Genomic DNA, 13,746 nt, shown 5'->3' with positions numbered 1-13,746 from the left:
TTTACATTTTACCAATATTTTTTTCTGTTTGTTTTATTTGGGTTTCAAATATATTGGCCTCACTTTAGCTCCATACATCAAATCCACGCCCCACACATTGATAAAGACACGGCTGTCACCGGACAGCGGACTTGCCGGCGGTTTGCTTTGCTGCCAGAGCGCGCTGCGTCCGCTGCCGGAGTCCACCACGATGCTGCACCAGACCCGCGGGCCGAACTGGCAGCCGCAGTGCGCCAGCCGCCAGTGGGAGGTGTACATCCCCTCCATGACCGGAGCCACGAAGGCCACACTGACCACGCCCACTTGTCCGGGCAGCAGAAGGGGCACGGGCACCTCCCTTCTGTCCTCCGACGCCAAGCCCAGGTTCCCCCACATGAACACCAGCTGGGTGCACGCACACACACACAAAACACAAAATAGGAATACACATGCGAAAGAAATGGAACGCGCACAAAAAGGAGGGGGGTGGGGTGGGGGAGGGGGCATGCCACAGGTGAAAGGAATCCACGCACACGGAGACACACACGGAGACTTAAAAGCAAAACAACTGAAGGAAACTGTCGCATCATTGGGTCGTAGGGATGAGAAATGTTAGCTGTTAGAGAGAAAAGGCGGGTGGGACTCAAAGCGGGGGGGGCCTGGCCTCTCGACGAGTGGGAGGGGTACCTTAGTCTCTGGCGTCCAGCTGATAGTGCCAGAGTTCTTCATCTTCCAGTATTTGATGAACTTGGTACCGGGCTCCAGACGGGTGCCGTCAGGCAGATTTTCATCCAGAAACAAGGCGGCCATAGTGGGCACCAAGGACGTGTGCGAGGCCCCGGGACCCCTAGTTTCAAGTGTACAGAGCATTGTTGAAAGAAGCCCTGATATCTCGATTTGTTCTCTATGAATCAAAAAAAAGCAGGACCCCCATTTTTCTTTTTTTTTTGCAGCCCGAAAGCATGTTTTCTTAGAAAATCTACGAAGCAGCAGCAGCAGTTTCACACTGAGGTAGTTCCAACATTTGCCACCAACCCAGCGCAGCCAGCGATACACCCACACAGACTAAATTACAAAGATGGCATATTTGATTCGCTTTCTTGGAAGGAAAAAAAAAAAAAACCCAAAAACACTTTTTGTATCCCTGCTGGGTTAGAGGCACCCAGCACTGTCTGACGCCCTCCCGAGGAGGCGCTTACTCTGGACTGGAGGCCTGGGGGTCAGGGGCCAGGGCTGGGATGGGGCCGTGGACTGTGGCCGGACCTGAGGCTGTTTCTGAGGCAGCGGGAGGGGGCGAAGCGGGGACCTGTGTGGACGCCGAGGCCGTGTTTGTCAGGTTGGCTCGGGCTGAGGTGGGGGGTCCGCTCCACTGCAGCCCCCGCTTCTCCAGTCTCAGTTTCTTCTTGATTTCCTTCACTTCTGCTCTCAGCTGCCTCCTTTCAGCTTTGAGGCGCTGCCGCTCAGCTTTGCGCACAGTCCTGTCTCCTCGCCTCGGGAACCTGGTTTAGGAATGTCATCAGGAACACCTATTTGTTGACTATCAAAACTCCCAAAATGATCAAACACACCCCCAAAACTCTAATCTAAGCTTCAATATTTATCAACCCTGCTAACTTTCAATCTCTTAGTTTAGGTTTAGGCAGCTTAGGTTTACCTCAACTCTCCTGACGGGCCGTGCTCGGGGATGGAGAGAGGCGTCTTGGTCCTCATGAGACTGTGGCTGGGGTCGTGGTCATGTCTGCACACCTCACAGAGGATGCAGGAGGGGCACACTCTGCAAAAAAGGAAAAAAAGTCATAAAAATGGACGCCCAAAGGGCCCCCATAGACACGGACGCCAAGTCGAAGCCCACCTGCACTTGTAGGCTCCTTCAGACGTGGGTTTGTTGCAGCTGCTGCAGTTCGGGGTGTAGCCCAGAGATCCATTGGAGGTGGAGGGGCCGGGTTTGGGTCCCATGACGCCCCCACTGGCCCCACTGGCCTCCTGGAGGACGTCTGATGATTTGTGGGTGCAGCATTGTCCCGAGAAGTCGCTGCACATCCTTTCCACCACTTCCCTTACGACCTCATCCTTAAACTGGGGGAAATAAAACCAGAGTTAGTGAATGAAAAGGTTTGAAACTAAACCCTGTTTTTATTTAAGGTCAGATACCTTCTCCATGTAGGACCGGAACCACATGGGAGGGGGCTCATCTTCAGGTTTACTCTCTTTACTGTCCTTCACGATTACCTTTGGAAAAGAAGAAATTAGTTTGTTTGGGACAAACTAGTGTTTGATTGATTGGTTCATTTCTAGCATAGATTGTGAAAAATACAGGAAAAAACACACAATTATTTCAAAGTAATTACAGAAACAAACAAAAAACCACACTTATGTCACATTTGGTTCATTAATTGTTGTGATTATTAACTGAAGAGTTTGATGTATTGCTTAAAAAGGATAAAGAAGGGAACCTATATAATCCCACTCCTACTTTTTAAGATGCCTCCCTTTGTATCTGCAGCAGCCCCAACTACAGAGCTTACGCCTCCGTGTTTCAGATTTCTCTCCCTCAGTTGAACTTTGTGACTTTTCTCTTTCACAATTAGTCAACAACCCCCACGTCCCATTTTATTCAGTTTATTTGTTGTTCTGCTATAAAAGAAAGTTTTATTTTGTAAAAACGACCACCTTGGTCACGTGACTTAAATGCATTTGTTACTTCATCTAAGCAGCTGCAAAGTTAACAAAAAAACTAATTTGGAAAGCTTATTTTACGCAAAAAACAGGAAAGAGAAGAGTCTGATTTCCAAATAAAGAAATCTGCATTAATAGACAAAAAACAGAAGTTTTTATGATTTATTATGACAGTTTTACTAAGCCTATTCTGCATACCTATGAAGATGCAGTTAATAAAGTTGCAAACATTGTGGAATCAAATGTAATAATATATTTAGAAAAATTCCAGCTCTTGTGACATTATATTTGTATAAGTCACACCTTAAAAAAGACAAGCTGAAGTTTTTAGATTCCACTTTGAGAGTTAGAGGAAGATCTATGTCATATTTTAATGGGTCCAACACAAAACCTGCCAAACAAAAGTTTGAAAAATCTGGAGATATTAGGAAGGAAGTTTTTCATTTGTGGAAAATGTTTGGGATTTCTATAAAACATTTAAAAACGTCCTTACAGTAAAGCTCTACTGGACAAGCCCCAGTTAGGAACCTTTATCGCAAAAAAATATTAAACTGTGTTAAAAGAGAAATACACATTTTAATTTAAAAAATAAACGTGATTATTTGTTTTTGCCCTGAGGGATAATCAATGAATCACATTCCTTTAGCGCTACAACTGATTTAAAAATAACAGTATTTTGTCTTAAATTAATTTTTATAAATCAGAAACTTTATCTTATTTAATATTGATTCTCTATAAAATATTTACAGACATGATCAAACTGTCTTTTTAAACTAGATTTCATGTTGGAGTATTTTATTTTGAAATACATATATATATTTTTTAAACAAAGTAGCTAAAAAAATGTGATGAAAATACCACAAATGAAGGGAAGAAATACTATTTTACTACTTTTTTTTTTTTTTTTTTTTACCTTTAAATCAATTTAAAAATAATAAAAGCAGCTTAATAAGATTGAATCATTCGGCCAAACTGCTCAATTCAACCTCAAAATAATTAATCAAATCCTATTTTTGTTGTTGTTCTAAAAGCAAATTGTCCAAATACAAAAATCTGTTTTCACTGGGATTTAAACTGAACCAAAGAGGAACTTTCAATATTTCTCACGACTACCAGGATAAACTCAGGGATGTTGCTTGTTCAGGATCAGAAATCAAACCAAATCAATCAGCAGCCACACTCCAGGTGGAGTTTCCTCACATTTTCTCGCTCCGGTGTAACCTGAGTGCCTTTGTCCACCGTCTTGACCCTGGAGGGATACGGTGGCGCCGGCCGCAGCTCCCCTTTCAGCTCCTTCACCTCCGTCTTCAGCGGGCCCCCGCAGGCCTGTCCTTTCATCTTATACACGTTCATGTGCAACTGGTTCCCCTGCTTCTCTGCACTCTGGAACGTCAAACCATTTCTCAGCGATCGCATCATTTGTTTAGTTTCATGATCACTTTAAAAAAAACATAAATGCTGTATACCTTGATGGCTTCCTCATATTCATCTGAGAACAAAAAAAGGGGTTTAATTGAGTAAAAAAATATATATTTAAATACAAAAAACAGAACAATAAATGTCTTACCTTGACTGTTGATACAAATCTGAAAACATAAGAAAAACAAAATGTAAAGGGTGTATTATTTCAATTATTTTAATCATAATGATGAACCCAGGAAACGTCACAGGTGGTTGTAAAAATAAAACACTAAAGTTTCCAGGGCTGGATCAAAGATCATTGGGCGAGGCGATGACACCATGAAAGCATGGATGAAAGGTTGGAATGCCAAGGAAACTAAGTAACAAAATACATAAACAAACACAATCTATGTGTATTTGATCACATACTGACACCAAATTTTAAAATAACCCATAAAAAAGTGCAGCAACTTAGTTACAATCTATAAAATAGAAAAAAAATCTATATATTTTCTTACGTAACAGACTAATCTTCCATAAAACATATTTAAAAACTCCACTTTTGAATCTGTATTTTTTAGTTTTGTGATGTTGGTTGTAATAGAATAATTGTGTTTTTAAACTTTACAAAAATTCACTTTAGAGGATCAAGAAATCGTTTTTTTTATAATAGTTTTATTTGTACTCAAATACTTCTTTAACATGAATATATTGTGTCAGAAAGTCTCACCTCTTCATTATCTTCATCAAAGTATTTTACTTGAAAGTGGTTGATTCCAAATGAAGCTTTAATCTGGAATAGAAAAGCAGAGTTTCCATTCAATCCATTTCCCTCACATGAGCAGAAACGTCAATAATGTGGACAGTACGTGGAAACGCAATCAAGAGAAATCACGCAGCTCCCGTGACTCTCCCTTTAGAAACTGCGGCCAAACCACGCACGCCAACACGCAACAGCATCGCCTGTCCTTCAGCTGCGCTGCTGTTTACGTATCTAGGCCACGTCTGGGCCTGCTTTTCGCAAAACTGCGCCAGCTTTTAGCCGCCGCGCTATGCTAGCAGCTCACCCAGGTTTCCACGGACTCCCACTCCAGTTTGTCCAGATCTTGAGCCAGAAACCGCTTCACGTTCCCCCGGAAGTTGACTTTAATCGTAACGGGGAGTCCCATGGCGGCTGTGTGCGGTTATTTCTGAGGTAACATCTGAGGTGACACCGGCCTGTTTGATCCCCGCTGCCCTCGAATGTCTTGTTTACATCGTCAGCTGCGTCGAGAAAAATACAATGACGTGTTGCGCAGGCGCACTGAGGACAACGCTTCCGTAGACGATTTTTTCAAATTATGTTTTTATTTTATTATTTTTTATTTATATTGTTGTTACTGTTATATATTATTTATAGAAATAATTACCCAACTATAAAAAAATAATAAAAAAAATTTACCAAACCCCTTGAAATCAAGCTTAAACACCGGTACATTATTTTGAAAATTCAGACATTTCCGTTCTGACAAAATATGTTGAAAACGCATAAATAAATAAACAAATAAATGAATGAATGAATGAATGAATGAATGAATGAATGAACGAACGAACGAATGAATGAATGCACAAATAAATAAATCAACAAATCAACAAATAAATAAAGGGAAAATTTGCTTTTTTTTTTACCATATTGTGATTTATAATCAATATTGGCACAAAAATGAGCTGTATCCAAATTAATTTAACCTTTTTTTTTTGACAAAATTCAAAATTTATGACAGTATACTAATTGTAGTATAAATAAATATCTGAACATTTTTATTCAAACAAATCAAAGTATAACAAATAGTCAACCTGCCTTGAAACAATGAAGTAAAAAAAATCTATTAAAATAGAGGAATGCTATTTAGAAGTTATAGAAGTCAAGCATTTACAAACTGTTATTAGTCTGATTTTTTTTGCTCATTTCTGATTATATATTGGAAATAAGTCAATATCGTAATCACCTGGCTTTACTGATTGTCTATAAAATAAATATTTTTTCTTTGTTACTTACCCCTTTAAGCAACAAAGATCAAGTTTACTAGTGATTTTTTCCCACTTATGTAAAAATAATAAATCAAATAAAAAAAATGCATAATTACTTACAGAAAGAAATGTGCACATTAAAAGACATACAGATGTTCTATGATACATCCAACATCTGCAAATATCACATCATTTGAATGAAATCAGTAATTCTGAATTTTCAGACAAGAATGGAAGATTTATATACTAAAGCAAGGTTTTTTTCTTAAGAGCCTGAGATTTCGGTAGAGTGCAAAAAAGAGGTAGCCTGAAAATAGGAAAAGAACACTAATATTTGGAAGAAATCACTGGGAAGTAGTAAAATGATCTGTTCAAGTAGCAAGCAATTGTTACTTAGCAAGAAATGTTATAATAAAATGTAGAAATCTAAAAATACGTTTCACACAATCATTCAAAAGGGGAAAAATAAGCCAAACAAATTCTAACTATTATATAGAATTATTTCAAATAGAATGTCATACAGATCAATTCTTAGTTTTTTGGGTTTTTTTTTTTTGTTGCTATTTTTAAACAAATTTCTCGTAAATTTTTTTTACATTCTTCAAGACCTTATTATTGCTCAACTTGATTACGGTGACAAAAAAAGTAATGTAACAAGTGGAAATGCTAGTTTTAAAACCTAATGTGAACAAAATGAGAATACTTCTTATCAAAGTTCATCTTTCTTATCAAATCCTCATAAAATCTAAAAGTAGCACTTATTTTTATGACATAAATCTAAATTTTATTTTTAAAATTATCCCAATTAAAGTCAATCTAACTTGCAAATATTTATTGAACTTTAAAATAATAATTTCTTGGAATTTAACCCAAAATCATTGCGTAATTTGAATGTTTTTGAGTCTTAAATTGAGTTTTTCTGTTGTCAAGAGTTTGAACCAAAAGGTTTTTGACTCATTTTAATTATAAATTCTTTATTTCTAGTAGCTCTTACTAAGGCAGAAATTTCTCAACTCTGTTGATTTAGAAGTAAAAAAAAAAAAATTAATGCCTGGTAAAATTTTTTATATGTCTAAAAACAAGCATTTAAAACTTTGCAAATACCAAATAGTTTGCAGTGTAGATTACACATTTTGCACACGCAGCTGGATTTTGTCATCACTAGTCATCATTAAAAGAAAACAGTTTTTTTATCTTTAATCTGGTTTAATTGACCCAGAGGTAATCTATTCGAATACATTTTAAGAAAGGCCAGTTTCACATTAACAAAACCTACACAGAGCCTACCTGAGCATAAAAAAAGAAAACAGTGCTGCAAAGCTCTCATCACGATGATTTAAAATAATAAAAAATCAACAAAAATGTGGTTCAAGTACTTCAAGTTTAGCTCTTAATAGGGGAAGAATACATTTAGACATCCATACCTTTAACCTTTGTTATCAAAATAATGTAACTTTTTAAATTATTATTATTATAGCAGATTAAATTAATACTGTTGTCCATAAACATTTTTATGCAAGTTTGTATCTCTGAAAAAATAACCCAGACATGTCAAAATGTTTTACATAGTAAAGTTCTTACATTCTGGCGGTATTTTTAGGGAAACATTTAATAGAAAATAATTATTAACAAAACAAAAAAAAATGTTTGCAGGGAATTGTGTGTGTGCAAAATAATAGTGCAAAGTTAGCACACAGAAAAGTATTAATCAAGGTTATTTTTGCTAGGATATTTTGAAACATATTTTTCAATGTAAACAAAAATAATACTGAAGCAAAAAAAGTATAAATATGTTCAAAATACATTGACTGTATATACAAATAACACTATTGTATATAATACTTTGTATATATAATATTGTGTGTAATTCTGTATATAAATAAGTCAAAATATCTTGAAGATTCATATTTGTAAAGACGTTAATTCTAATAAAGGTTTTGGCAAAAAATGCAGCTGTCGCTTAGTGACGTCATCTTTAAGCTCACAAGTGTGGCTGACAGCAAGAAGCCACACGTTTACAGGAGAACTTATTGTTGCTGGAACCGTCGTCCTTTCCACATTTGATTCCAGAAGATGTCTTCACTCCTCAAGGTGGACAGTGAAATTAAAACCAAGGTGAGGTTTGTCTGAGCGGACCCCCGCGCGCGCCTCCCGCGCGTGTTTTTGTAGGAATTAGCATGCTAGCCGCGTTTTGCGGCATGTTGAGGGGTCTCTGGTTAGCTTTAGCGCTAGCTAGCGGTGTCTGACCGGTATGTTTCCCGCCTGCTGTAGTTTACCCGTCAAAACTCTTCACAGGTGCTGTGATGGATTAGTAAAAGGCTTCAAGAGGACACATTTAAGAGTTTTATTGTGCGGTTGTTTGTTTTACTGGTATTTTGTGTTAGAAGAGCACATGTAGTCAGAAGGAAGGCCTTAGCTTCCACTGTGGCTAATTCAATCAGCTACAAGCGACCCACCGGCTTCATGCTACAACTTATAAATGACTCTTATCACCCAGATCAGTATTTAGTAAAGTTTGTAGGAGCAATTCACATAATAAAATTAACATATTTGAGCTATATGGAGAAAGCAATCAAGAGACGCTAAAAATGAAAATGTCCCCTCTTTAAATTGATTAACTTCTTCAAATTTAGATTTTTAAAACGGTACAATATATTGGTCTAAAAAAAAATCTGTTGATCGACATACATAGACACGTGCTTCATTTATTGATGTTATCTAGCATATTTTATATGTTAATTTCTAAGATAGCAACGTTAAGAATTAACAGCTGCTTCTGAAGTTATATTAATTTTTCTAAAATATAGATTATTTTGTTTTTAAAGCTGCTTTGATCATCTAAAAAGTCATAAAACTTAATCGAAAAAAGATCATTTTGCATTATTTTTAACCTTAAAAATAATAAAGTTTTGAAAATGTGACTGTTTTTATTTAACTTAAATTGTATCCACGGCAGGATTCATTTTTGATGCACAAAAACTGATCAAAGCTATGTTTTATTTTGAAGCGTAAAAGAAATTTTGACCTAGAAACACTTTTTTTAAAAAGGGATACAGAAATATGACACACTGATGCTAAACATTTTTACACACAAAATTATTATTTTTTTACAGGTCGATGCTTTCAGGGAGCGGATCACAGCAGAAGTGGGTATTTATACTTTAACTGAACTATCAGTTTTACACGTAGACAGTTTTTTTGTTGTAGAAAAACTTAAATAAAAATATTATGTATAAAAGTCTCCATCTGCTTTCTCTTTTAGGCAGAGGATCTAGTTGCAAATTTTTTTCCAAAGAAATTGCTGGAACTCGATGCTTTTCTTAAGGTATGTTTGTTCCTATAATTTGTGTTTAAACTAGTGGTGCTGTAATTTAGAAAATAAAAAAAGTATAATCTAATTACAGAAGTAACACATTTTGATTTTGAATCCTAGGATCCGAGCATAAACATTGTTGAGCTGAAAGACATTCACTCAGAGATTAACCTGACGGTACCTGACCCCATCCTAATCCCAAACCTTCACGACGGACTGGAGGCAGTGAGTTTTGGACTTTTGCATTCCCTCTTCTAACTACTTATTGCTGAAAAATACTTCTAACTTTTGGGAATATTTTCCACAGCAAAACGCCAAAAAGAGGAAGCTTGAGGATGGGAGTGGAGAAGACAAAAGTAGAGACTGTTTTCATCTTCAAACCCATGTCAGGGTGGACTGTGCGCCTGGTAACTAACTACTTCTTTCTGTTTCCTAGTGACCGGAACCAAGGTCTTCGTCATGCCTGGTGGAATGATGAAGAGCAATGGGAACCTTGTTGAGCTCATAGAAAAGGTCAAGCCGGAGATCAGGACGCTCATAGAGAAATGTAACACAGTAAGTTGCCTCTGAAACCACTTAAATGTCTGCAGCAGCCCCGATCTGAAGCCTCGTTAGGGATAATTGGTGAATATTTTTATTTTCCTGTTTAATTCTATCTGCAGGTCAAAATGTGGGTTCAGCTGCTCATCCCAAGGATAGAGGATGGCAACAACTTTGGAGTCTCAATTCAGGAGGAGACGGTAGCCGAACTCCGAACAGTTGAAGGAGAGGCGGCCTCTTACCTCGACCAGATATCCAGGTAACACTTTGATCTTAACTTGGAGCTAAATATGAAGATGCTAGCTCCAATGTTTGTTTGTTTTTTCAGATTTTTTTTTTAATGATTGTTTTTCCTCCTTTTGTAGATACTACATCACAAGAGCAAAGCTGGTTTCAAAAATAGCTAAATATCCGCATGTGGTAAGTAAATGTGGAGGAAAATGGTTTGGTGTTTTGATCCTGTTGCTATGAAACATGGATGCTCCCAGAAAGATTCAAAATAATCATTGTAAGACATCGTTTTGTCTTTAAACTCAGCTAGGACTTAACAATTAGTTTATGTAAGCAGTTATTTAAAAGAAAAAAATTTTGATTTGAAATCTAAAAATTGCCACTATATGAAGATTAAAAAAAGACTATTATACTCTGGTCAACCGTTTCTAAATGACAGAAATGTGTAACATAGAAAAGTAGTGGTGCATCTGATGAAGCTTCTTCTCAAATGAAATGTTACAATGGTGACATCTGGTGGCCAAACGAAAGTACTGCAACCTGTCTGATCAAAACTAGAATATTTTGGTTAAATTTTCACCAGCAATAAACATTCGTAAATAACTGCGGTATTGATTTATTTGTATTTATTAATTGGTTATGAATCAATCATTTAGCTAAAGAAAATGCACACTAGTGTTAGAGACTTGATACTTGTTCTACTGGCAGAAAAAAATGCAAACTTCCTGCAGTGGAAACTGGAACACATCCTCCTAAAAAAGCTGCTGAAAAATTTAACAGGTTAATGAGTTGCATTCCAGAAATAACCCTGAAACTTGGTACATCGTGTTCTTCCTCTTGCACTTTGTATTTAGTTTTTCTTTTTGTTTGTGTCCAAAAAAAACAAGGTTGAGGTTAAAACATAACGTCTTGATTTGATCTATTGAGAGTGAACGGTGTAAGTCAGAGGGTGAAGATGGAGATTTATCCATGAATCTCAAGAGTTGAGCTCAGCTACATCAGCAAAAGCTTTTATTCTGACATAAATTAGCTAGTTCTATCACAGATATTTAGATCTGGTTTCAGGATTCACTCAAACTCCTATTGGTGATTCTAAAGTTGCTTTAGTTGCTTAACTTTAAATGTAATGTGTCATCAGAACATGTTTAAACCACCAAAACTGCAGCTTAGCATCACTTCAAAGTTAAATATCCTGAATTTCTTGTTGTTATAGCTTGCATTTAAACTATATTAACCATTTATTTCATATAAACAACAGTTTTTATCTCTTTTTTTTTTTACAAACCAGGAGGACTATCGGCGCACGGTAACAGAAATTGACGAGAAGGAGTACATCAGTCTGAAAATCATCGTATCAGAGCTCAGAAATCAATACGTACGTTACCGTCTTGTTAAAACTTTCCTCTCAACCTCCAGTACCGAAAATAATTCACGATTTTTTATTTTTTTTTCCTCCATCCAGGTAACGTTACACGACATGATCCTGAAGAATATCGAGAAGATCAAGAGGCCCAGAAGCAGTAACACAGACGCATTGTACTGATGGAGATCCCCGCCTCTGTCTTTCCACCCTCCTGTCATGCCTGATGTTGAGCTACAGTCGCCTGGCCTCAAAACACGACATTCACCCTGTTCAATACAATCAGCTGTCCAGTATGTAAACAAAGCTACATTTTTGTTCTAATTGTAAAATATTTTGTTGTTTTAAACTCTTCAAAGACTTAAATATCCTCCACGGTAATGGAACATAAAGCGCTATGTATTTTTTAATTTTAATTAAACTTCTCGTCCTCAGAGTTTCTGTCATACTTCTTTTATTCTCAACAGCATTTTATTCTCAGCCTCTGGTGTTATAATGGAACTGCAACACAAACTGGGTCTGGATTTTTGTATAGAAACACAGACGACTCTTTAGGTTCATGAGAGTGATGCTTTTTAGTGAAAATGTCCGCTGCCAAAGCACCTCATTTGTTGGCACAGTGTTGAATAAAATCCTTTTTCATACGGTCTTCTATTTATTCTATTTAAGGATCCAAAGTTCTGATAAATTCTGAAAATGATCATCAATCCTGGAGGAGTGGCAACACAACTTCATATGTTGAGGGTTTTGCTGCAACAAACCAGAAAAAAAAAACTTCCTGGATTTTTTTGGATCTCTTCTGGGGGCTTGTCCGGGATGAAGTTCATCTTTGACGTGAAGAAAAACTACAGCAGCCCTCATGATTGTGTACAGAAGATGGATAGGAGTTTTATGTGCTAAATCTTTTATTTTTTTACAACACTCTAAATTTAAGGTTACTATATGAATTTTGTTTAATCTTTACTAAGCATTAAAGACAATCACATCAAGACTATTTATTAAATATATAATAAATGTTCTACCCAATTATCCAATCAATAAAACAAAAAGGCAACTATATAAAAAAATAAATATATTTAGCGGAATCATCAAGTTATTGTATTTCAAAGCATTTGAAATATCTTGTGGATAACAAATATTTTTTGGTACAAGTTTGTTTTTAATTTTAGGGTGAAAATATATATTTTTTCAGAATTCGTTGGTAAATATGAAGTTGTTTTTACACAAACTTAATTGAAAAAATAATGGAAAGACTGCTAAATCAATTTCTTAAATCACTTTTTAGGAAGTTAAAATGGTAATATATATTTAAATAAAAGTTATTGAAGCTTACTATAAACATATTTGCCAATAAAAACAATATATTCTTATGTACCTTTATGATAACTAGTTTTAAGTTGATTTACTGTTAGCTTGTTGCTAATGTATTTGACTGAATTGCCCTCCTTTAATTCATTTTTACAAGTTCACTGTGGTGTTTCTATGTTGTCCAACAGGTGGCGCTCTTACTCTTCAGTCAGATTTATCTTTTCTATCACTATCTGTTATCTCCATCTGGTAAAACCCCTTTCTAAGTTCAGTTCTGCAGGAGAATTTAAATCATTGGGGTTTTTCTCTCCATTGCTGCTCAGTATTTGCTCAGAATAATAGATTTATTATAAAACAAACAAAACTACAATCCATCTGTTCTTTACGATGGAAAAGTATCACACAAAATCAATCATTCAAAATTATTAAATATATATATTTCAAGAACTGTAAAAAATGATTTTGAAGAAAAAAATATTTAAAATATTTGCTACTTTTATTATTAAAATTGTTCTCAAATTGATTTAAATCTTCACCAGATTTCTATCTTATAAAAACAGTTTTTTTTGTTTTTTGGTAAAAAAAAAAAAGACATGCTACTCTGTTTTTTACCCTTCAAAGACTAAGAATTAATTATTTGAATGCTTCCATACATGCCAAATTATGCCTTTAATATGTAGAATTAAAGTAATATTGCATTTCATTATTATAATTTTAGAGACTTGGATTATTTTTGTATTTTTCAACTAAACATTTCTTTCTACGTCACCATGAGATGAGTGTTGATTGTTGAGTGTTGAAATCTTTTCCAGCAGAGCCATTTTCTTCAGGATTATCCTGGAAAAACACATCAAACGAAGAGGGTGAGATAACAGGGTTAACCCCTCTCCAAAATGTTCCACGTTAAAACACAAAAGACACTAAACTC

General features: G+C 35.9%; 2 protein-coding genes across 3 annotated transcripts in view; one reads left to right on the top strand and one right to left on the bottom strand.

Moving 5' to 3' along the window:
• nbr1a (NBR1 autophagy cargo receptor a) overlaps nucleotides 1–5,511 on the bottom strand; it is a 15,851-nt gene extending 10,340 nt beyond the window's left edge. The window contains exons 1-11 of one of the 2 annotated variants that reach the window (XM_024284638.2): nucleotides 5,124–5,511; nucleotides 4,787–4,849; nucleotides 4,223–4,241; nucleotides 4,122–4,144; nucleotides 3,856–4,038; nucleotides 2,131–2,208; nucleotides 1,832–2,055; nucleotides 1,634–1,753; nucleotides 1,179–1,478; nucleotides 667–826; nucleotides 136–384 (exon numbers count right to left, since the gene is read on the bottom strand). In XM_024284638.2, coding sequence (XP_024140406.1) covers nucleotides 136–384; nucleotides 667–826; nucleotides 1,179–1,478; nucleotides 1,634–1,753; nucleotides 1,832–2,055; nucleotides 2,131–2,208; nucleotides 3,856–4,038; nucleotides 4,122–4,144; nucleotides 4,223–4,241; nucleotides 4,787–4,849; nucleotides 5,124–5,225 — 1,521 coding nt within the window. In that variant the 5' untranslated portion in view covers nucleotides 5,226–5,511. The remainder of the gene's footprint in view (nucleotides 1–135; nucleotides 385–666; nucleotides 827–1,178; nucleotides 1,479–1,633; nucleotides 1,754–1,831; nucleotides 2,056–2,130; nucleotides 2,209–3,855; nucleotides 4,039–4,121; nucleotides 4,145–4,222; nucleotides 4,242–4,786; nucleotides 4,850–5,123) is intronic. The other variant, XM_024284639.2, reaches the window with a different exon arrangement.
• A 2,502-nt stretch (nucleotides 5,512–8,013) lies between these two features.
• On the top strand, nucleotides 8,014–12,154 carry psme3 (proteasome activator subunit 3). The gene is made up of 10 exons (XM_024285767.2): nucleotides 8,014–8,181; nucleotides 9,180–9,212; nucleotides 9,329–9,391; nucleotides 9,500–9,604; nucleotides 9,687–9,735; nucleotides 9,816–9,934; nucleotides 10,042–10,178; nucleotides 10,285–10,339; nucleotides 11,439–11,525; nucleotides 11,613–12,154. Exons 1-10 carry the CDS (start codon nucleotides 8,140–8,142, stop codon nucleotides 11,691–11,693), a joined length of 771 nt encoding a protein of 256 aa, XP_024141535.1. The 5' UTR covers nucleotides 8,014–8,139; the 3' UTR covers nucleotides 11,694–12,154.
• The last annotated feature ends 1,592 nt before the right edge of the window (nucleotides 12,155–13,746 follow it).

This window comes from Oryzias melastigma, linkage group LG19 (assembly GCF_002922805.2).
Source record: "Oryzias melastigma strain HK-1 linkage group LG19, ASM292280v2, whole genome shotgun sequence".
Taxonomy (NCBI): Eukaryota; Metazoa; Chordata; class Actinopteri; order Beloniformes; family Adrianichthyidae; genus Oryzias; species Oryzias melastigma.
Note: the sequence above shows the minus strand (reverse complement) of the source record. Positions and strands in the feature narration are given on the sequence as shown.